The following is a 23956-nucleotide window of genomic DNA, read 5'->3' on the forward strand; positions in this document are numbered from 1 at the left end:
GATACAATCCTTATTACTCATCAGCCGTAACAGTGGATATTTGATTTCAAAATCTGTCATACAAAAAACAAGTCATGTGACTAGGGCCTCCCATCACGTAGACCATTCGCCAGGTGCAAGTCTTTCGATTTAACGACACTTCGGTGACTTGCGTCTCCATGGGGATGAAATGATGATAATTAGGACAACACAACACCCAGTCCCTGAATTGATGAAATCTGTGACCTAGCCGGGAACTGAGCTCGGGCCCTTGGGTATGACATTCAGTCACACTGACCACTCTACCAGAGGCAGACTGTCATGCAAAGAAGCGTAAACTATCATTTAGGTGTAGCTCCTAGAAAATTATGCATACCTGAAATTCTCATTTCCTGTAAAATACTTTTACAGTTAAAACATTTGTTTGTTATGGGTGCATATACAACAAGTAGACATATTGTTTCATGCATACTGACATAAACTACACTGAATTAAGATAACAGTTTGTACTGAGTATAGATGTAGTTTTGAAATAAATACTAATAGATCTCATTTTTGTAAACAAATTTCAGCTATCTTTTCAAATGAGTCCCTGAGGCAAGAGATTCAAGACAGTTTCCAGAAGCTGCTGCCCATATCATTGTTATATGAAAAAGCACCAAATGCACATCTTATTACAAATGAAATATACAGATTTTACATGTCTTCTGGAGGATTTTCTTTTAATGCACTGACAAATGTAAGCATTTCTTAATATTAATAAGATTTATGAAGGTAAAATAATATTTTAGATCATAAACAGTTTTGAAGAAAACATAGGACTTGCCTTATACATGGCATAAACTGAACTTGACAAGGAGTTGTGAACAAGTATACATGTTTTCCACAAAAGTGTTCTGTTTATGTGAGTATTCCGCACTTTAAATTGAACCAAAATCTGAGACACTATTTTAAGTGTCCAATATATTGATCCATTTTGTAACATGATGCAGTTATAAACAAAAAGTAATATTACAGAAACTGACTCTGTCCACAAAAGTCTCCATCCATATTATTGTAGTTTATACAGGTTGGTGGAGTAACATGATGCACTGCAGGCACTAAACTCATATTTTGGAAGAGAGAGATCTCTTTTCTGGCAATACTTATTTAGACAGGATAACTGCTACAACAATACCTTAGCTGATTCCCCCCATTATTCCAGCCAAACGTAGCTAATGGTCTGTTGACACAGACCTCAATTTAAATGTCATCTCTTAGCATCCTATCTTTCTGTGTTACTAAACAGTTATCCATTAAACTGACAATATCTAAATTATGCAGTTAAATAATGTGCTATGGAGCTGGCAGTATATATTATTCAGGGTCTATATAAACTTCATTGTGTGTTTGCAAATTTATCACTTATAACATTTCTTGGACTTGAACTTTATAAGAAGCACACACTGTGAGACTGAAGGCTATCTGATAGTATTTTGGGCACGTAATGTGGCACAGAAAGCATTACAACTGAGCAGAGACTATGGGAGAATCACTCTAGAGGTGATACAGACAAAAAATTCGGAAATCTAGTGATGTAACTGACTTTGAGACAGAGTAGATTGCCCTGCACCTGTGAATGATAATCTCATAACTGATGAAACTGGTCAGCCATCCAAGTGTTGCTGTTATGAACATCTAGGGAAAGTGGTTTTAAGGGCACAGAAACCATGAGTAGGTGTTACACATGAACACCACATCCCAGAACATAGAGGTCAGAGGCCTGCCCACTGTGTAAGGTAAGGATATGCAGTAATCTGTGGCAGGTATGACAACATATTACAGTATTGGTGCAGACAGTACTGTTTTAGAGCACACCATTTGTACCACATTGTTGGACACGTGGCTCTACAGCAGATGACCCCTACATGTTTTCATGTTGACTCAACAACATTGCCAGTTATGATTGCGGTGGGCACAGGATCATCAATATTGGGTGGTATATTAATGGAAATGTGTCACATGGTCAAACTAATCACATTTCTTTTTACACTAATTTGATGGTCATGTCTGGACATGCTCCCATCCAGGCAAGGAACTACTGAAAACATGCACCGAGGCACAAATACAGCTTATTTTCATGCTTGATGTCATCTCTGACAGCAGTAGCATTCTCAAACAGGATAACTGTCCATTTCACAAGACCAGAAATGTAATTAGATTTGATTTGATGTAGAACTAAGCTACAAAACAATGGCGCCAAATGTAAATTGCAACTATGTTAGTTCCCTGAATAAGTGTGAGAGAAATAATAAAAAGTAATTAACATGTAACAAATTTGATGTATATCATGATCAAGTATGTACTGGATGTTTTATTACCAAAAACGTTTATGAAAGAAGAAAGAGGGTGGCACAAAATTGCAAAAATGAAATCTCACAGGGAGCAAGCACATCATTGTATGAACTGCAAGAGCAGGCTTCTGAACTCTGCTACTGCAGGAGACATGCTATAAAGGTCATAACATGCATAATCTGTAAAACTATGTATCATTTTACATGTGTAAATGTGAATCCAAGACAAAAACAATGGTATTGCGAAAGGTGTAATGACTACAGCCTTGGCAAAACAATAATGAAAAACTGCAAGGAAGAAATCATTGCTATGCTGTTAGAAGAGATTAATGCTATAAAATATAAATATGACTCTCTCAAGAAACAAAACAATGAATGTGACAATAAAACAAACAGTGAATTGTTATTAGATACTGGTGCTAAGACTTTGGGCAAGAAATGTGGTGGTATATGTAAAAAATGCAGGAAAATCACTAAAAGCAGTATTGTATGTGTGAAGTGTGAGTCAAAACTTCATTTTCAGTGTGCAAATATAGACTCCTAATTGAAATGAAATGAGAACTTTACAAAAACATGGAAGTTCAATATGCATACTGATACACTAAATACACCTCCAGATATTCCTATAATAAACAGATTTGAAGTGCTCAGTGATGATAGTGACAATGATGCTTTTGTAGGGCACACTGAACATATCCAAATACTGAGTGTTGCAATAACTGCTCTCGAGAACACTACAACATGAAGATATACAAATTCTACATGGTGCTGTCCCCATTCCTGAAAACACCTCCAACATGATTCAGATTGTAATTGCCTGACAAAGCTTGTGATTCTCACTGATAGTAATGGATTGGGATGGCTTCTTGAGTAAATGACGTGGCAGAAACTCTGAAAGCAACAGGTTTTGTCAAGCCTGGTTCACTGTTTCAAGTAATGGAGTATGTTAATTCCAATTTCTAGGTATCCAATAATTTATAGGCATCCATATAGACAGCCAGCTAAGATGGGCAGAGTAAATTGATGAGCTCGTCAAAAAAACTTAGCATGGAATGTTTTGCTCAGAGAGCTACCTTCTCACCATGTTAACAGAGAAATATTGCTTGTGTCATGTTTTGCATATTTCTGCTCTGTACATTCTTATGGTATTATGTTCTGAGGAAATGCTACACATTACAAAAACAAGTTGCAAGTTTGATATGTGTGGTCTGCAGAGGTCTCTTCAGGATACTCAGGATATTTACTGTTACAAATCAATGTAAATACTCACTGATGATCTTTGTAGCCAGCAGCAAGGAATTATCCCAAAAAGACTGTGACATTCACAAGCATTACAGAAGACAGGGGAAAAATTTCCACCAAGGCTCTGCAATTTTGACAAAAGTCCAATGGGAAATAACTGAGTCAGGAATAAAAGTTTATAACAAACTTCTCATCAGTATTGAAAAGGAATTTGATAACATGCAGGTATTAATAACATGCAAAGGAAAGAAAATCTTTACTTATGTCCTGAAGGCAAAAATTGTGTACTTCTAACATAAATTGTAGTTATAAAATGTAAATTTATTTATACCATAGGTTAAAATGTGTACTACCATTTATTCTACACTATTAAATCTTCACTTGAACTTACTTATTTGTACCTTAATTTAAATCATAATGACAAAATTTAAATTTCATTATTCATTTGTGACATTGGGATAAAGTTGTGTACTTCCATTCACTGTGCTATTTTAAGCACTGGCTGGCACTTATACCAGTAAAATGTAAGTTTTAGTCAGTCATTCACAGAAAATAAGTATTTGTGTGATATATAAAATGCTCAAATAATTTTGTATTATCTCAATTGACTTATCCCATATTACTACTGTAGTACATGCTTTGTGCAATATGTAATCAACAGGACTGAGAAAAAGAATCAAATAAAATCAAGTAAAATTAGTAGAAGTTTCACAAATTTCACAAGTGGTAGTGACTGACTTAGAACATTAAATTACGCTTTCTGCATGCACACAGTCACCATACGTTTTGATTAAAAAGTGCTGAATGACGAACCTGTTACTTTGCAGAATCATTACCAAGCACTGAGCAGCCCACATAGATATTCACATTTTAACTACTAGGAGTTTACTGAATGCTACTTCATGCAAAATACTTAGTTATAGACATGAATATTACAGTAATTACAAAATGGTAAAATACAAGAGAATTATGAAGTAATTAACATTATCATCACAAGTCAGTGTACTCACTTTTAAGCATCATGACTACATGAACCAAGCATCTGTATCCCATATGATTTCTAGCTTCTTCTGGAAATCTTGATTTAATCTATCCACCTGATTGCTGCTCTCCCCTTTGGTCTTGGGCCCTCAGTCTTTCCTTCCATGATTTTTTTTCTTCTCACAAGGTGGCCAAAGAACTGGAGAATAGTTTGGCTAACATGAGAGGGAAGGTGCTTGGAGATATTAAGTTACTCAATAATGGGCTCATTAGTTTCTCTTTCAGTCCCTTTTAAGTGCAGCATCTTGCAATAGCACTAAATCTCAAATGCTTCAAAGAGCTCTGGCACAGAGTGTCCATGTTTCACAACTGTAAAAAAAAGGCATGAGTGTTCTGACAAGCCAGATTCTTGTACTGTTTGTTATCACTCTGTTCTGCCAGATTCTGATGAATTTCCTCATAGCAATTTTTTCCTAGTGTGTCCTCCTTCTTATCTTACCTTCACAACTTTCTGTGCTACAGATGGTTGCCTGAAGACAAATGAAAGTACATACACATCGTATTCATGTAACTGGAATTAATATGAAAGGTAAAAAATTGAAAGATATAAAGATAAAATATGCAGTGAAAAAATTTGTTTAATCAAAAGCTGTATAGTTCAAAAGTGGAAAAAATAGTAGGTCTCGCTTTACAGGAGAGAAGTTTTAACATGCATGGGGATTCTCACCAAGCAAGAATAATTTGAAAAATTATTGTTTATAATTTCAGTTACTAACAGACTAACATGTATACATTTTTAAAATAGAAAGAGACTGTAGCTACAGAATTATAACACTGGGTTTTGGTATGTCTGCCAAACAGACCTAGTCAAAGTTCCCTGAGGTGCTTCTGATTTGTCAAGATCCAAGGCGCGTCAGGAGATATGGTGAGGGTTACCGCCACTTAAATTACGTTGCGATTTGTGGGTGGATATTTTGATGTCTAAATGTGGTATTGATTTTTCATCTAATTATAAAGAGGGAGTTGTATAGCTTTGTTGGCTGGGAAATCCCAAGGGATTGGTTCACCTACCTGATTGGAAAGGGTTCTGTTCTGTTCTTTCCATAGTTGTATGACAGTTGTGGTATAAGTGTGTCTTTTGAGTGTAAGTGATCATATTGGCTATGGGATAAGGTTTGTGTGCTATGTTGATTAAATAAGACAGTGGGTGAAACCCAGTGCAGGTACATAGCCTTCTCCACTTAAGGTGCACCAAGGGATCAGCTAAGCTTAATGCACCCATTCTCAATTCATGACATTCCGAGCAGTGGTTTATAATGAAATTTATGACTTGTCCCAAAATCTTATGATCAGAAACCTTGCATCATTACCTCTCCTTTCCTTGCTGACCAAATACTGCCATCAGGATTTGAACTGGCTGCACCAAAGTTGAGTACCACCACTCATTGAACTCATATATGGAGTGGGTTTCTGATGTAGTGTTTGTTGCTCAGAAGACATTTAATTTCATTTGTACAAATATTTGTTATCTTTATTGGACTGGTTATGTGTGTTCTCTTTTTTGTTACTGTTAATTCCAAGGACCATTCATGAGATAGTGGCATTTTTATGTCACTCTAGAATATACAGGGTGACAGTTATTGAACTATATGAAATAAAATTGTCATAACTTCTGAACGGTTTGTGTTAGGATGTTCAAACTGCATGGTTGTCTGGGGGGCATAATGGGAATTAGTATGCGCTGTGTTTCAAACCAGAGCCAGGAAACTGATCAAATGAGTTGCACAACAGATGGGAATCAACTGGGAGACACTGCGAGAATTTGTTGTTGAAGATCTGCACCTCTTCTCAATCAAAATTCAAACCCATCAATCATAAGCCCCAGGGCCATGGAACAGTGGCTGTACTTCACCAACACTACTGTACACAGAACTGATGAACAGGACTTTGATGTGAATATGGTTTGGTTTAGTGACAAAGCCCACTTTCATTTGGATGGGTTCATCAGTAAGCAAACCTGGCACATTTGGGTGACTCAGAATCTACATTTCACAACCGAGAAGTTTCTTGAAACATTCTGGAGAAGTTTCTTCACCCTCAGCAGGTGACTCTGTGGTGTGATATGTCCAGTCACTGAATAACTGGTGTAATATTCCTTGATGGCATGGTGACTACCAAATGGCAGGTGAAAGTTTTGGAACATGATTTCATCTCCATTATCCAAAGTGACTCTGATTTCAACAGTATATGATTCATGCAAGATGGAGCTCGATTCTATTGAAGCAGGAGAGTGTTTGATGTCCTGTAATAGCACTCTGCCAACCATGTTCTGGCTCTGGGGTACCTAGAGGCCACTGACATGGACCTCAATTGGCGACCATATTCTTTGAATCTGAACACATGTGACTCCTTTTTGTGGGGCTATATTCAAGACAAAGTGTACAGCAATAACCACAAAACCATTGCTGAGCTGAAAACAGTCATTCAGAAGATCATGCAAGATTTTGCTATTTGTCTGCGCCACATCATTGCAAATGATGTCAGGCATATTGAATATGTCATAACATTCATTTGAATACCTGTAATGGCATTTACATGAAGAGTAAACTGTGTGCATGTCATAGTTTGTAACTAATTTCCTTTTTTCATATAGTTCAATGATTGTCACCCTGTAAGTGTATACTTATGAGTAAGAGTGTCAAATACCATTTAGTTTGCAGAAATAATTTGTACCTTGAAGGTATCCCTGAAAAGTTGTTAATAGGGTTTGAACTGCTTAATAGTCATTTGCTATTTGGATGATTAAATTTTCATAAATATATCTAAAATTATTCCATACAGTGCTAAACAATTTCTTGTTTAGTTATTATAATGAATTCATGCACTTTTATTTATTCTAATATGTGGTTACTGTTGTTTTGATGGTTACTGTTACATGGCTTACAAGTTCACTTGGAATATTTTTGCAGGTGTTTACAGATGGATTATTTGTATGGAATACTGATGAAGCAGTAAGACTCAGCAAAGATTCTGCTCCAGTGTATTATTACTTTTTTAATTATAGAGGAGTGTTTAGCTTTAGCAAAGTTTTTGCACATTGGAATGCTACAACTGGTGAGAAATTATACATGTTGCCATTTTTGTTTTTTGATGGTTTTTTTTCCACAGTTTCTGAAATACAAGTTGTATAGATTGATTACTGTCTTTTGCAACTGTAATGAAAATATTATCAAGACCAGACATGTTTTGCTTTAATATAATGCATTTTCAGTACGCCAGATTTCTTTTGGTTTACTTCATTCTTTTGATTCTTCCACTGTATGTTTTGGATGTTCAGCACACAGCACTCTCAGTGAACTAAATATTCACATTTCTGTGTTGAGAGGAACTAGTGTCATCTCACCATTAAAAAGAAAAAATACACATGGAAGAAAAACAAGAATGAAGTAAACACCAAGAGACCTGATCAATGAGGATGCTGTAGAATAAAGCAAAATGCATCTGGCCTTAATAAGACTTCCACTACAGTTTCATAAGATGGTAATTAACCTATAGAACTGAAATGATAAATTTATTCATGCTGATTTATGAGAGACTCTCCCTCCCTCTCTCTCTCTCTCTCTCTCTCTCTCTCTCTCTCTCTCTCTCTCTCTCTCTCCCTCTCCCTCTCCCTCTCCCTCTCCCTCTCTCTCTCTCTCTCTCTCTCTCTCTCTATCTCTCACTGTGTGTGTGTGTGTGTGTGTGAACTAATAGAAGTCCCTTTAATAACGGAATGATTCTTTTAATAACAATGACAGTTACAGTGACAATACTTAGTAATTTGAAATAATCTTAGACATAATGTTTCTGTTTGTGAGGGAAAAAAATAGAATTTACCAGCACTTGAAAATCTTTTAATGAGAAATGAAGCATTTTATTAAGCTGTTGATGACTTTACTCACAGAATCATTTTGGTAGAATGTTTCCAACATAGAGTATTTTGGTAATGTAATGTAATATTCAGAAATGATCATTTAAACATTGACACAAGCACAGTAAATGCCACGTCACATAAAGTAACATAGAGAGGTCCAGTGACCACAGAAACAATGTCTAATTCTGTAAATGGGGACAATTATTGTTATAACTGGGAAACAATATCTTAGGATGTTCCACAAGTCTCCATACTTGGCCCAGTCTTGTTTCTCTTCTATGTTAATGACTTTGCATTAAGTATCAGCTCACTGTCAGGTCTGGTTGCAGATGATGTTTCTATGTTAGTTGAAAATCAGTATTCAGAAAAAAAATCCCAAATCTTTAGTCAGTACTCTCAGTACCTTAGAAACTGGGTTTCATTCAGACAGGCTGAATCTAAACATATGTAAGACTCACATGATGCTGTTCAAATTCAAATCATCAAAATGTGAGCAGATTAAGATAATTCACAACAACCAAGACATAGAAGAATTTCACCCAGTAATATTCTTAGTATTAAATCTGGATAAAACTTTAAGCTGGCAGGCACACCTTGAGTACCTAACAGATGAATTGAACAGCTTTACATTTGCAGTGCAAGTATTACCAGCTGCAGCTGACATGGAAATACATCAAGTATTATATACAGGCTGCTTTGAATCCATTATTAGGTATGGTAATGTTGTACATCAGGAATCTAGTGCAGAGATATTTGGTGGATTACATGCTGTATGATTGGAAAATGAAGGGGATTGTAGTGGATATTAAGGTACCAACATCCGAGGCATTGAACAGTGACCACCAGCTGCTGGAGATGACCTCAAGAATTATGAATCAATGAAAGAAGACTAAGAACCACAAAAGGAGAATTAGAACATGGAAACTGAAGGAAAAGGAAGTATAGGAAGAATAACAGAAGATTATAAGGGAAAATTTACCAAAGAATTAATAAAAAGCAGGAGAAGGGGAGTGGGGACAATTTAAAAGTGATATGGTAGACGCTGTAGGAGCTGTACATTGAAGGGCAAGTGGTAGAAAATAGTGGAAAGAAATGCAGTGTTGGAATGAAAGAGTGAGGGAGGTTGTGGGAAGGAAGAACAAGGCCTTCATATTGTGGTTCCAAGAAAGGACTGAATTATCAAGAGAGGAGTATAAGAAAAAGACGAAAGTGCCAAATAAGACAGCAGCTAAGAAGATAAGAAACTCAATTGAAGAATGGTTAAAGATGATGGTGTAAGATAGCAGAGCATATAAGAAATTACTGTTCCAAACAGTCAAAATCAAGAGGAAAGGTTTGAGAGAGGATGCAACAGTGTTAGATTAAAATGGAAATGGTGTTAGTGATGATGAGACACTGATGACAGCATGGAAAGCATACTTTAAGAATTTACTAAATACCAAGAGACTTGGAGATGAGGATAATAGATTACAGGAGGTAGAAGTAACTTTTCTTTCTGGTGTGTGTGGGGGGGGGGGGGGGGTAAGGACCTGACATAGAAAGAAATGGAAATGGCACTGGACAAGATGAAAGGAGGAAAAGCATCAGGTGTTGATGAAATGGTAAAGGCAGCAGGTGAGTTTTGTATACAGTGGCTGTGATGATGATGGTGTGGAATGAGTAGAAGACTCCAGAAGATTGTTAAGTGGCACTAATTTTCCCTATAGTTGAAAAGGGATTAGGAATGATTGTAGAAACTACAGGGGTGTCACACTGTGCCAAGGTACATGAAAAGTTCTTGGAGAGCAGAATCTGAACAAGGGTTGAGAACAAACTTAGAGATGAACAGCATGGCTTCAGATCTTGGAGGTCAACTGTTGACCTTATACTTGCAATTTGCAGTGAGACAGCTCCAGGTGCATCACTATGAATTTGGGGAAGATCTTATGATGGCCTTTCTCAGTGGAGATAAGCCATTTGATAGTGGCTGCAGAAGAAAGATCTGGGAAACATTAGAAAAGAAGAGAGTGAAAAAAGAGACTACAAGCAGAGTGGAGGAGATGTTGTGTGGAAGTCTAAAATAATAATAAGCTATAGGAAAATAGACATATTGTACAAGGACCAAGGGGAACAATAAGACTGGAAGACCAAGAACAAATAAAAAGGGGGTAAGAAAGGGATGCACTCTTTTGTCCTTGCTGTTTCATCTATACATCAAAGAAGCTATGATAGAACGAAATTAAAAAAAAAAAAGGATTAAAGAGTGGTTTGAAAATTTTTGGTGAAACGGTGTCAATGACCAGATTTGCTGATGATGTTGCTATCCTCAGTGACATTTATTAAGAACTGCAAGATCTGTTGAATGGAATGAACAGACTAATGAGTGCCTAATATGGGTTGAGAGTAAACTCACAAAATACAAAGGTAACAATAAGTAGCAGAAATGAGAATAGTGAGAAACTGGACATCAAAATTAGTGATCACAAATTAGACAAAGTTAATGAATTCTGCTGTTTTGGAAGCAGAATAACACATGATAGATGAAATGAGTAGTATATAAAAAAAGCAAACTAGCATAGGAAAAGAGGGCATTCCAAGTCCACTGTTATCAAGCATAAGTCATAAATTGAGGAATAAATTTCTGAGAATGTGTGTTTGAAGCACAGCAGTGTATGGTAGTGATCATGGTCAGTCGGAAAATCAGAACAGAAAACTACTGAAGCATTTAAAATGAGGTGCTACAGTATATTCTTGACAATTAGGTGGAATAATATTATACAAAATGAGGAGATTCTATGCAAAATTGGTGAAGAAAGGACATCTGGAAAACACTGACAAGAAGAAGGGATGGTTTGATAGGACATAAGTCAGGAAATAACCTCCATGGTTGTAGAGGGAGCTGTAGAGGGTAACAATGATGGGGAGAAGACAGAGACTGGAACACACACAGCAAATAATTGAGTATATAGGGTGCAAATGCTACACTGAGATGAAGAGATTTGTGCAGGAGGGGAATTCATAGCAGGCTGCTTCAAATCAATGAAACAAAAAAATTAATAATAATTTATTGATGATAACAATACACCACTCACTTAATTTCTGCCTGCAGGAAGTAGGTATTTATATGATAAAGTGGTATGCTCATACATTATCATATTGCCGGCTGGTGTGGCTGTGCGGTTCTAGGCGCTTCAGTCTGGAACCGTGTGACCGCTACGGTTGCAGGTTTAAATCCTGCCTTGGGCATGGATGTGTGTGATGTCCTTAGGTTAGTTAGGTTTAAGTAGTTCTAAGTTCTAGGGGACTGATGACCTCAGAAGTTGAGTCCCATAGTGCTCAGAGCCATTTGAACCATTATCATATTGAAAGGTGAACCCATCTCAGAAATGTTGACTGTAGGGTTGAATAATGCTTTCGAGGATCCTATTCTGACACTATACTGCCCTTAAACAGTGATGAGAGATGTCCAGCCCCAACAGAAAATATTGGCATGTCATAAGAGTGACCCACTTCCTATCCTGATGGTCTGAGAGACTTTGACATATAGCATCATGCATATTTTGCATTCATCAAAGAAGTGAACCTGACACCAGTGCAAATTATTGCAAAATGTCTGGGTTAAGACAGTATGCAATGATCTCAATTATCCCAGCTGCCCCCTAAAATGCAGTAATGGCTGAATGTTCAGATGAGGTTGCTCTTCTGTACACTAATGTGGAGTGTAACATCTTGTGCTGACAACCTTATCTTTTTGCCTTTTTGATCATCTGATACCTTCACCACATTATCTATAGTGCGAGTACCAGCATACTATGAGATATTTATTTTGGATAAGAGCATCATGACAGGTCATCCTGTACCCCAGACTAAGTACAACCATAACAGATCTCTTTTTTAGCATCATTATTCTGTTCAAGTGCACATCATCAGCACACTGATTTGTGTATCATTATGGACTAAACATTTGAATAGTAACCACTTTCCTATTTTGAAACAGCATATGAATTAGTGATGTTATATAAAATATTAAGTCATATTTTTGTCTTAAATAGTAACACATTTATTTTCATCAACAAAAAATTTAGGTGTTTGTCATGCTGATGAACTACTGTATCTGTTTCCAATGGAAAAATTGTTTCCTAGTGGTAAAAGGTCTGAAGAGGACACACAGTTAATTCATACATTGACTGAACTATGGGCAAATTTTGCTTCAGCTGGGTAAGTATGTTCATCTCCCAAATGCTATTCATCAGAGATTTAAAACTAGCATGAATATTTAATATCCCAGTCTATTTCTGGATCTCATATATTAGAATATTTAGAGTGTGATAGTTCATATAATTTATTGGTATATCCTTCATGCACTGATATTGTACTTGATCAGTATAACAAGAAGTTTGACAAATGAGTCTTTATTTGTTATAGATGTGAGATAAATGAGAAAGAGATTTGCAGGTTAACAATTCAGAGAGGAAAAAGAAATAAAAAGAAAAAAAATCTACAATAGATAAAGGCAGGGAATAGCAAAGACACCCACACATTCAAACAATTAACTATATATGCATTAATATGCCACACATTATATTTCTCTGCATTCACCTACACAATTATGTTCACTATCTTTGTAAAAGTGATATACAGATGAATAAAATTACTACTATTGCACCAATTGCTAATACAACTGTTTATCCTTTGGTGCTTGGGTATCAATTATGTGCAAAAGAAGAATAACAGATCTGCCCCAAAATAACAAATCTTCTCAATCTCCATTTTTGTTTCAGAAGAGTCTGTACATACAACATGTCATTTTTCAGTTTACAAATCAGATTATACAAATTTTAAATGGCAATCTACAGCAAATTAGTATGTCCTGTAACTTATAAAATAATTTTATTGTACAGTTCACAGTAGGGGTTCATTCATTAGATCTATGATCTGTGATAGTACCTTGTGTACAAATAATTGACAAATTACGCATATTACTTTTTATGGACAAATAGAACAGTGCTATGTGGCTGTAATTAAACTGATGCTGTTGTGAGTGCTGCAGTGCAGGCTCTATACATTGCAAGATGCTGAAATGTCATAAATATGTTCACTAATTGGTGTGCTCTGGAATATGATGAAAAAATAATTGTTCTGCTCTCTGCCACCAGGTGAAAATATAGTGCTGTAAGAAGTTAGAATGTGGTGTGTGTATGGGAAAAGGAGAGGACCCATCAAACATATAGTGATTCTGGCACATTAGGATATGGTCACTAGTTACAACATGTGTTCAGTGTGGTCTCCCAACTCAGCAACAAGCTGCACTTGTAACAAGGAATGGTCAACAATTGTTGTAGCATATCAATTGTAATGAGGGTGGTATGTCATTATATGCTACCCTTCAGATCAAGAAGAGTCCAAGTACATCCCTGACAAACATGATCTTTGAGATATGGCCACAACCAGAATTCACATGGATTTAAATTGGGGGACCTGGAAGGCCACACCTTGAAATTGCCTAGAGATGATAAAGTTTTCACTGAAGGTTTTTTAAAACAAATCTTTCACCTGGCAAGTGACATGTGGTGTCACTTATTTTGCATGAAAATAGTGGTGTGGACACAGTTACGTTCTTGCAAAGCTGGAAACATATGTTGAACAAGGAGGCCCTTATAATGTGTAGATGTCACTGTATACCCAACAGGCCCTCTCCTCAAAGAAAAATAGACTGAGGATATGATGATGATGATGATGATGATGATGATGTTAGATTTGTGGGGGGTTCAACTGTGCAATTATCAGCACCTGTACAAATTCCCAAACTTTGCTCAGTCCAAACTTGCCACATTCATGAATGATGATGAAATGATGAGGACAACACAAACACCCAATCATCTCAAAGCAGGTGAAAATCCCTGACCCCAACAGGAATCAAACACAGAACCCTGTGCTCAGGAAGCGAAAAAACACGACTGCGAGACCATGAGCTGCGGATGACTGAGGATAAAGGACTCACATTAGCTGAGGGCAGTGGATGTTCCTGCACAGCATATGACTGCATAGAACACCATACATGACAGTTCTGTGCATTCATGGCACAATGCAGAGTGAAATCTGCCTAGTCCTTCCAAACAATATTCCTTGGCCACATGTCATTCATTTCCATGTGTGCCAAAAAATGAAGGGCAAAATTAGAATTTTAGTCTCTCTTGGGGCTTCATTTGGTGCACATTTGGATCTTGTAGAGATACCAGTGTAAAATGCACAGCAGAATCTTTTGAACTGTTCACCAGGGGAGAGGAGCTTGAACGCTGATTGCAGAATTTGAAGCATATGCTGCTGTGTGGTTGACTATAGCTATGGAAAGTTCATCAGTAATTGCCCTCTCCCTACTGCACCACGTAATTTACATGTTTCTTAAAATTTCTTGATCATATTATTTAGCCATTTTTTTGGTATGGGGGCTCTTTACAACTGTTTCTTTGAGTGATATTCTCACAATGCAGTGTTGTTACTAGTGCCATTCTGATAAAACCAATTTACCAGCACTGCCCAGTCTTTCTTCTCAATAGCCATTGCATGTTATACAGAAAACTTCAACCTTATTCATCCTTTACAACAACAGTCACTTCGCAAAAGCAATCAAATATCAATAATAAAACTCTGGTGATGCTGCAGCTGAGAAACCCATAGCAAGAATGTATGTATCTTTTATGAATTGGAAAGGAAAATGTAGGTACATTGCACATAAATAAAATTATTTTATTCAGAAGTAAAGAAGTCTGATTCGTTCTTTTTGATTGTAATAGCCAGGATATATTTTCTGCAATGGTTTGTCATTTACTCGGTATTTGGGTACAATTTGTCAGTCCTAAAATCATGCAATATTACTAATCAGTAAGCAGATACAAATTATATATTTCTTACTAACACTTAAGATTTTGCTTGAAAGCAGACCGTTAGGGCAAGCATGCATACATCATGAACAATACCCAGTAAGCACTGTTAACATACACTGCGTTGCTTACAGTCTTCACAAAATAACTTTTGTGTGATTTATATTTCCTTGGATTTTGGTTTTACTTGTCTCTAGGGCCATAAAGTGGAAGGTCAGCTAGTTAGAGGTAGGAGTAGGTAATACTGGATTTTCTTTTCAACATACCTCGTCCTCTGTCCTCTTCCTTTAGGCATAAGATGAGTTAGACCAAATGCAATAGGCCTACACGTGTATTGTGAAAATATACATTTCTATAATGTTCTGCTTTAAGAAAACCTGTTTTTCACAAAAATTTAATTGAATGAGAAATATTATTGCATGCATTTTGTTTCTCAATTAAAAGTGAGACAATTACATGTTATGAAAGATTTTTCTCAGGACGCCAGGATGTTTATGTGAAAACTGGGACTGGTCCAGCAAAATCAGGATGTCTGGTCAATCTACATCCCCCCCCCTTTTCCTCTCTGTCCATCTCCTCTTCCCCCATCTTGTTATCCATCTCCTCATCTTCACTTCCCTTGTCAGTTCCCCTCCCTGTCTCTCTGCTCTATCTCCTCCTCCTCCTCCACTCCCATCTCTGTTCATCATTATAGTATCACCCTCACCTCCAACCTGATAGGAGGATCATGGCTCTTACCCCACAGTATTTTTTTGGTATGGTAATATGTGTGTCAAGTTTGCTTAAAATTGATCCAGGAGTTTAGGAATAGCTTTTTACCTGCAGCTTCATCCATGTATACATGTTACATATTTGACACACATTTTTACTGATGTTTCACTTGCAAATCTAGAGAATTTTGCTCAGCAGCTTTGTTTTCATGCAGCTCAATGTTTATGACAAATCTATCAGTTATTTGTTGTACTATGAGATAATTTTGTAGGTACAAATTTGGATATTGTCTGCAAAACATGTTGCAAATAGAAATAGTAGGAGAGAAGTAATAAATTTAAACACCATGCATGATGCACCAGTTTTTCATGCCTCCCAGTGTTATGGTGACACTCCTCATGAAATATGCATCATATAGTGGTATAATTTTGCTGATGTATTCAGCAGCATATTTGAATACTGTCTGCAAAGTGTGTCGTGAATAGAGTTCTTAGTAAAGAAGTAATGAATTAAAATGTCATGCCTAATGCAGTACTTTTATCGCATGAACAGCAAAAATGTAGTATGTGAGTTGTCATTCAAAATTTTTTGGGCATTGTGAACAAGAATTGTTATAGGAATGTGTAGTATCTATTCCTTTGGACGTACATCATATATCATATAATATAATATACAAAAAGTTTTGTAAAGGTTTGGTGAATTATGTGTAAAATTTGTTGCAAGTCATTGAGTGCTCTCATTCCTAAATACCTGGTGAGTGAAGACTGAGTATTTGCACATTGAGGGCTAAATCTCTTTTTCACTCCCACCTCCACCCCTTTGACAGGTAAGATGTTCTTAACCACACAACAATTCTTTCCAGACAGTAAGAGATATGTGCACCAAATTTGACTGGAATTGGTCCAGCGGTTTGGTATGAGATGTGGAATGTACATACATACTTTTTTTATAATAACAGATCTTTTAACAGAAATGAAAAGATCAGCCAAAACTGGACACTGAAATGAATCCAAATGTGACAAGTGAAGACTTGTGGTGGACCAGGGCTCAAACCTGGATGTCCCTCTTTAAGCAAGCGGTCGCCTTAACTGCCTTTGCTGTCTAGACGTACTTCCCATCTGAACCAAATTCTTAACTTGTCACTTGCTAGCAGCATCTACTATCCATTAACCCACTTAACCTGCACCATTTGGGTGAGCCTAGCAGGAGTTAAGACATAGTGTGCATGTACACTGAAATTACCATGACCCATCTATGCCACCATATGTTGTTGTTGTTGTTGTTGTTGTTGTGCTATTTAGTTTGAAGACTGGTCTGATACAGCTCTCCATGTTATCCTGTGCAAGCCTCTTCATCTCTTAATAATACTACATCCTACATACTTCTGAATCAGCTTACTGTATTCATCTCTTGGTCTCTCTCTACAGTCTTTACCCCCCACACTTCCCTCCAGTACCAAATTAATGATCCCTTGGTGTCTCAGAATGTGTCTTATCAACTGATCCCTTCTTTTGGTCAAGTTGTGCCACAAATTTCTTGTTTCCTTAGATATATTTAATACCTCCTCATTAATTCATGATATTCCAGTATAATCTTCACCATTCTTCTGTAGCCCATACATCAAAAGATTCTATTCTCTTCTTGTCTAAACTTTTTATCATCCATGTATCCCTTCTATACACAGCTACACTCCAGCTAAATACATTCAGAAAATATTTCCTAACACTTAAGTCTATATTTGATATTAACAAATTTCTCTTCTTAAGAAACGCTTTTCTTGCCATAGCCAGTATATATTTTATTTTCTCTCTATTTCTGTTCTCATCAGGTATTTTGCTGCCCAAAAACAAACCTCATCTGCTACTATAAGTGTCTTGTTCCCTAGTTTAATTTACTAAGCATGATGTGATTTAATTTGACTACATTCTGCTACCTTATTTAGCTTTTGTTGAGGTTCATCCTTTATCTTCCTTTCAAGACACTGTCCACTCCATTCAGCTGCTCTTCCAAGTCCTTTGCTGTCTCTGACAGAATTACAATGTCATCTGCAAGTTTTTATTTCTTCTCCATGGATTTTAATTCCTACTCCAAATTTTTCTTTAGTTTCCTTTACTGTTTGGTCAGTGTACAGATTGAATAACATTGGCAACATGTTACAACCCTGTCTCACTCCCTTCTCAATCTCTGCTTCCTTTCATGTCTCTCAACTCTTATGACTGCTGTCTGGTTGCTGTATAAGTTATAAATAGCTTTTTGATCCCAAATTTTACCTCTGCTATCTTCTGAATCTCAAAGAGAGAGTCCAGTCAACATTGTCAGAAGCTTTCTATAAGTCTACAAAAATACTGGGAAACATAAGGTTGACTCACTAAAAATCTGAAAGAAAAGGGGTTAATGGACAGTGAGCACTACTAGTGGGTGACAAATTGCAAGTGTGGGTTTAATGGGAAGTGCTTGTGGATATCCATGGTGGTTAAGCTGACTGTTCACTTAAAGCGATAAAACTGGGATCAAGTCCTATCTAGCACAAGTATTCAAGTGTCACCATTGAATTTATTTCAATGCCCAATTGTGCTGATAAATTTCACATAGATAAATGGCCATTATATCACAAAGCAGTGTCTGTTCTGTTGGATGTGTCCCACAGTACAGACATAACATATATTTATTTTTATAATATGTGTACACATAATGTAAACTACAGTATTTAACATATAACAACAATATGGAAAGAACAGATTGGTACTCGCCACATAGAGAAAGCATTAATTTGCAGATAGCAACAATGAAAAAGAATGTGTGCAATGTTCTGCTTTTGGATTATAACCTTCATCATGACTAGAAAACATACACACACATACAGATGAACATATGATATAAATGTAGATCGCACACAAATGAAAATCATAAAGTGTGCCAATGTTCATTTTAAATTGTACACCCACATTTTCAGCCACTGATTAAAGGCAGTAATCTCTAAATATTGCTATAAGGCTTGTTGAAAGGAGACCTGAATAGCTTTTTTCAGATGAAGTTTGTTAAGAAGTTTCTATTGTCTATTAAATGTATCCTTCTGACACATTCTGGTACTTTTGTGGGGAGGATGAAAGTATTCATTGAGTCTAGTGTTATGATTAGGGACTTCGCAATTCATCTGAAACTTTGTCATTCTGTCCTTCAGTTATCTTAAGAATAAAATGGGCTATCTTGTATATATGTACGGTAGTAAAAGTAGAACTGTGAAGGAAAATTTGCATGATTCCCTTATTTTAATTTCATGGAATATTCTAATGGTATGTACAGTAGAAATGGCAGAGCTGTGAAGGAAAATTTGCATGATTCCTTTATTTTAATTCAATGGAATATTCTAACGGCCTTCTTTCTATTTTAAATCTACTGAGTAAAACTACCCAGTTTCCCCAGAATATTAGTCCATAACTTAGACATGATTGCTTATGAGCGTGACAAGCACTCTTGACAGATTCCACTCTGGTGTACAGCTTCAGGGCTCTTCAGATGTAACAACAGGTATTTATCTTACCAATAACACACTCAGTGTTGCCATGGTGGTCTAGTGGTTAGAGCAGTAACATCTGGCCCTGGAGGTCTTGGATTGACTTTTACATATGATTTGGACATACCATGGTATTACAGCATAAATATTAAAAAGTAATTCATATATGTGGCATTTACACACTCAATGTCTAGTCTGACAAGGATGGGAGAGGTAGTAGGCTGTGAAATTGTAGTAGAAATCATTCCTATATTTGCCTGAAATAATTTAGGGAAATCACAGGAAACCTAAATCAGGATGCTCAGATGAAGAGCGGAGCATCCTTCCTCCCAAATATGAGGCCAGTCTGTACAAAACAGCATAACCTCATTCAGTTTATCCCTAGTGTACAATACTGTTTTGAAAAGAAGTTATTCACTAATGTAAGAAGCTAGTGTTACCCTATTCATTCATTTCACAATACCATTCACAGTATACACATTATTTCATAATGTAACCCTGTGCACTACATTACTTGATGTCAGGTTCATGGTGATGGTGCTAGGTTTGCATTTTGTGTACTGTAATTTTTAGTTTGCTTTCTGAGATATTAAGTCAGTATCCCTCTATAACAAGTGAGGTGTCTAGCTGAAGAAGAGAATAGAATGTTAGTGTTATCGACCATAGGGCTTTGGAATGAGACTTTCCAGAAGCTTAAAAGAAAAAGGTACTGTAGTGCAAAAGCATCGTCAAATAACAGAGATGTGTTTTTATTATTGTTGTTATTAATAATATTTACTTGTGCTGCATTTTGAACCACACCATTGCTTTGTGTTATCTAAGTAATCCTTCATTGTATAAGGTATTTTGTGTAACAGTTACATTTAACCACCATTCTAAATAAATTTATTTTAGTAATTTCTTGAGATCATATGTTGGGCAATTTTTTTCCTTAGTAGAAAATACTGTTTTGAGTCTTATGTTTATTCTTTCCTCATAATTGTAAGTTCATTCTAAATCTTGATATGTGTTCATGAGCAATGCAGTTTGTGAAGTAATTATCAATGGTCTATTTTATGTGAATAACTAACAGGTAAATGTACTCACACAATGTAGATGAAATTCACAATCTTTTGAACAGATCTTCACAATGAGCCAAGTGACAGTCAAATGAAAACCAGTGACAAGCCACAACAAAACCATGGAATGGTTCCATTCAAAAGTGATCACCCACATGTTAAGACACTTATCCCATCTGGGATTCCTTTTACACAGAAGGTCATCAGCCACTAATGAATCTGCAACTGCACCCACTCTAGAACTTCCTTGTCTGACTGTAACTGACATTCATACATGCATTTCTTCATATCACCAAACATGTGAAAATCCAACAGTGAAAGATCCAGGCTGTTTGGAGAATGTTTCAGTGTCTCCAAACCAAATCGCTGATGTACAGCCTTTGTCTGACTGGCATTATGGAGGCAGTTGTAATCATGCTACATAATGATTCCATCTGACAGCATTCCATGGGCATTCTGACTTTATGGAGCAGTGACATTTCTGCAAAATGTCTTCATTGTACTGTGCACTGATTGTAGGTCCATGCTCAAAGAACTCAATGCCCCCTGCAGTAAAAGATGAAGGTGATCATGACAGTACTGAAATGTATGTGAACAGCTTTGGATTTCTTTGGCAGGGGACATGTTGGATGTTTCTACTGTCTACTTTTCTGTATGCTCTCAGGCTGTTGGATTGCTGTGAGACAGAATCAGCATAATGCCTGACCCATACTGCCAATTTTGCTGGGAAAAACTGCTACATCCTCCGTGTAGCCTCGATCTTCCATTGTGAAATTTTTGTATCTTGGTGACCTGCAGAAAGACATGCAAGGATATCACATTCAGTCAGAAAAGGTAGTGCAAGAGTGGGTGCAGTTGTGGGTCTGCCAGTGACTGATCACATCCCATGAATCAGTAACTGAACACCTTGTCTCCCAGTGGGACAAAGTCTTAAAATGTGTGGTGATTATTTTTGATTGGAACCATTCCATGGTCTTGTTGTGGTGGGTGTTTGGTTTCCATTTGACTGCCCCTCATGCTTTTGCCTGTTATCCTTATGACCATATTTTGATTGAAAACTGTGTTTATATTTTGTACAATTTATTCTCAGAAAAGAATTAAATACTGTGGCTGAGAACTGAGTTTAAATGTGGGTGGTATCAGGGTTGCCACAAGTTTGCCTGATATTTCCCTGATTTACAGAAACATTTTAACATTTTTCCCTGACAAATTTTCAGACTGATTAATTGAGTGGTTTTATGGGGCCAAACTGTGAAATCATCAGTCCAGCAATTCCAAAGTTACTTATGGAGGAAAGAGGATCAGCTAAAAGTGGATGGACCCACCCAGGGGAGTCAAACTGTAAAACAATGAAGCTAAACACACACAGTGAAAGGCATAAAAGGCTAGACAAAGTCTAAAAACTGTAAAAAAAAAGAGTGATCTCTCCATAGGGGAGTGGTCATGGGGTTCCAGACTGAGAAAACGTGAAGAGAGGCCCCAACCACAACCACCCTCCCTCTGCTCCAGGAGTAAAGCAAAACCTTATATCTGAAAATTATCACTTTTATAGAGGAAACTGAGGACCAGTTCAACCACCCATGAATTGCCTGCTAATATTAAAATTAAGGACAACTATACTTAGCATGAAGGGGACATTCTACCAATATGTGGGACATCGTCAGTCTGGTTCCAGAACCATATTGTGGCAGTGGTTCATTACACAGGAGGACACAATGGGTGAGCCTAGTATGACCAATGCATAGACAGCATAAAGCAGTGGACTCCTTCTGAGAGGAGCAGAAGGAAGAGCACCAAAGCACAGCAATGGGCTCCTTCCGAGAGCAATGGAAGGAAGAGCACCAAAGTGCAGCAGTCTTCTTGATTGTGCAGAGTTTATTATTGAGAGCAGTAACACACCAGATGTCATTTCACTTTCGGGCAAAGAGAGATTTGACATAGATGTACATACCCACAGCTGGAGTTACAAAAGGGAATGGAGCATGACTATCAGCTTATCTAGCCAAACAGTCAGCCCTTTCATTCCCTGGGATACCCACATGACTTGGGACTCAGAGAAAGACAACTGAGCAGGCAGCACAGCCAAGGAAGGAGAGAAGGTCATGGACAGCAGAGACCAAAGGACGATGAGAGTAGCAGACTGCTCAGTGAGTCAGTACATAGTAAAACACTGGAGCGAGGCCTGAGTAACAAAATGGAGGGCCCTGGTAATGGTTAGCAGCTCTGCTGTGAACGCACTACATGATTCAGGCAATAAATGGTGATCTATGACAGTAGGAGACATGAAAGCATATCCTGCTTTATCTATTGTCTTAGAACCATCAGTGTAGAAGATAGTAGCATCCTGGAAATCTGCAAGGATGGAATGTACAAGACGCCAAAAGACCATAGGGGCAACAGAGACCTTAGAACTCTGGAACAGGTTGGTCCTAATCTGTGGTCTAGGCACCATCCAAGGGTGGGGTGTGAGAGGAAATGCACAGGGCACATGTCAGCGAATGGGAATGGGGATCCCAGCAGAGGGAACACATTCCAACCTGCAATCCCACCCATGGGCAGTTATCAGGAGGGAGCAGTCCCTTGCTTGCGAAGAGTACAGGGCACATGGAATGGAGAGGTAATCTGTGAATGGTGATTGCATAAGAAACCACAAGTTGTCTTCATTGTATATATAGAGGGAGAATCCCCACTTCTGTGAGGATATTGTCAAAGTGACTAGTGCAAAAGGCACCAATACCCAGATGCACCCCACAGTGATGGATAGGGTCAAGTATTTTCAGAGCAAAAGGAGCCACTCAGCCATAAATCTGACTTCCATAATCTAGTCTGGACAAGACCAGAGCACTGTAAAGATGGAGAAGAGTAGCATGGTTTGCACCCCAAGATGTGTGGGTGGGGAGGCAGAGAGCATTAAGCTTCCTCATGCATGTAATCCTCAGGTGGTGAATATGGGGCAGCCAAATCAGCTTTTCATTAAAAAAAGGCACAAGAAACAGGACTGTGCTCTAACATCTTGGAGCTCATCACCTATATAAAGTTCTGGATCAAAGTGTACTATTAATTGATGGCAAAAATGCATAACTCACATTTAGGAAGGAGAAAATTGGAAGCTATGGGAGACGGTCCATGCAGAGACCTGTCAGATGGCCCCTTGGAGCTGGCACTCAGCAGATGCTAACAAGTGGGAGCTGCTCCAGATGCAAAAATCGTTGACATACAACACCAGGTAACTTGAGGGCCAACAGAGGTTACAAGCCCATTGATGGCTATGAGGACGAGTGAGACACTTAATACAGAACCCTGTGGAATACCATTCTCCTGAATCTGAGGGGTGCTGAGCGAAGTACCAACTGGAACCCAGAAGA

General features: G+C 37.4%; 1 protein-coding gene across 1 annotated transcript in view; it reads left to right on the forward strand.

The window, feature by feature from the left end:
* Positions 1-23956, forward strand: part of LOC126355150 (juvenile hormone esterase) — a 144437-nt gene that overhangs the window by 108184 nt on the left and 12297 nt on the right. Inside the window, exons 7-9 of the mRNA XM_050005345.1 lie at positions 552-718; positions 7505-7649; positions 12513-12645. Of these exons, the coding sequence (XP_049861302.1) occupies positions 552-718; positions 7505-7649; positions 12513-12645 (445 nt within the window). The remainder of the gene's footprint in view (positions 1-551; positions 719-7504; positions 7650-12512; positions 12646-23956) is intronic.

This window comes from Schistocerca gregaria, chromosome 3 (genome assembly GCF_023897955.1).
Source record: "Schistocerca gregaria isolate iqSchGreg1 chromosome 3, iqSchGreg1.2, whole genome shotgun sequence".
Classification (NCBI taxonomy): Eukaryota; Metazoa; Arthropoda; class Insecta; order Orthoptera; family Acrididae; genus Schistocerca; species Schistocerca gregaria.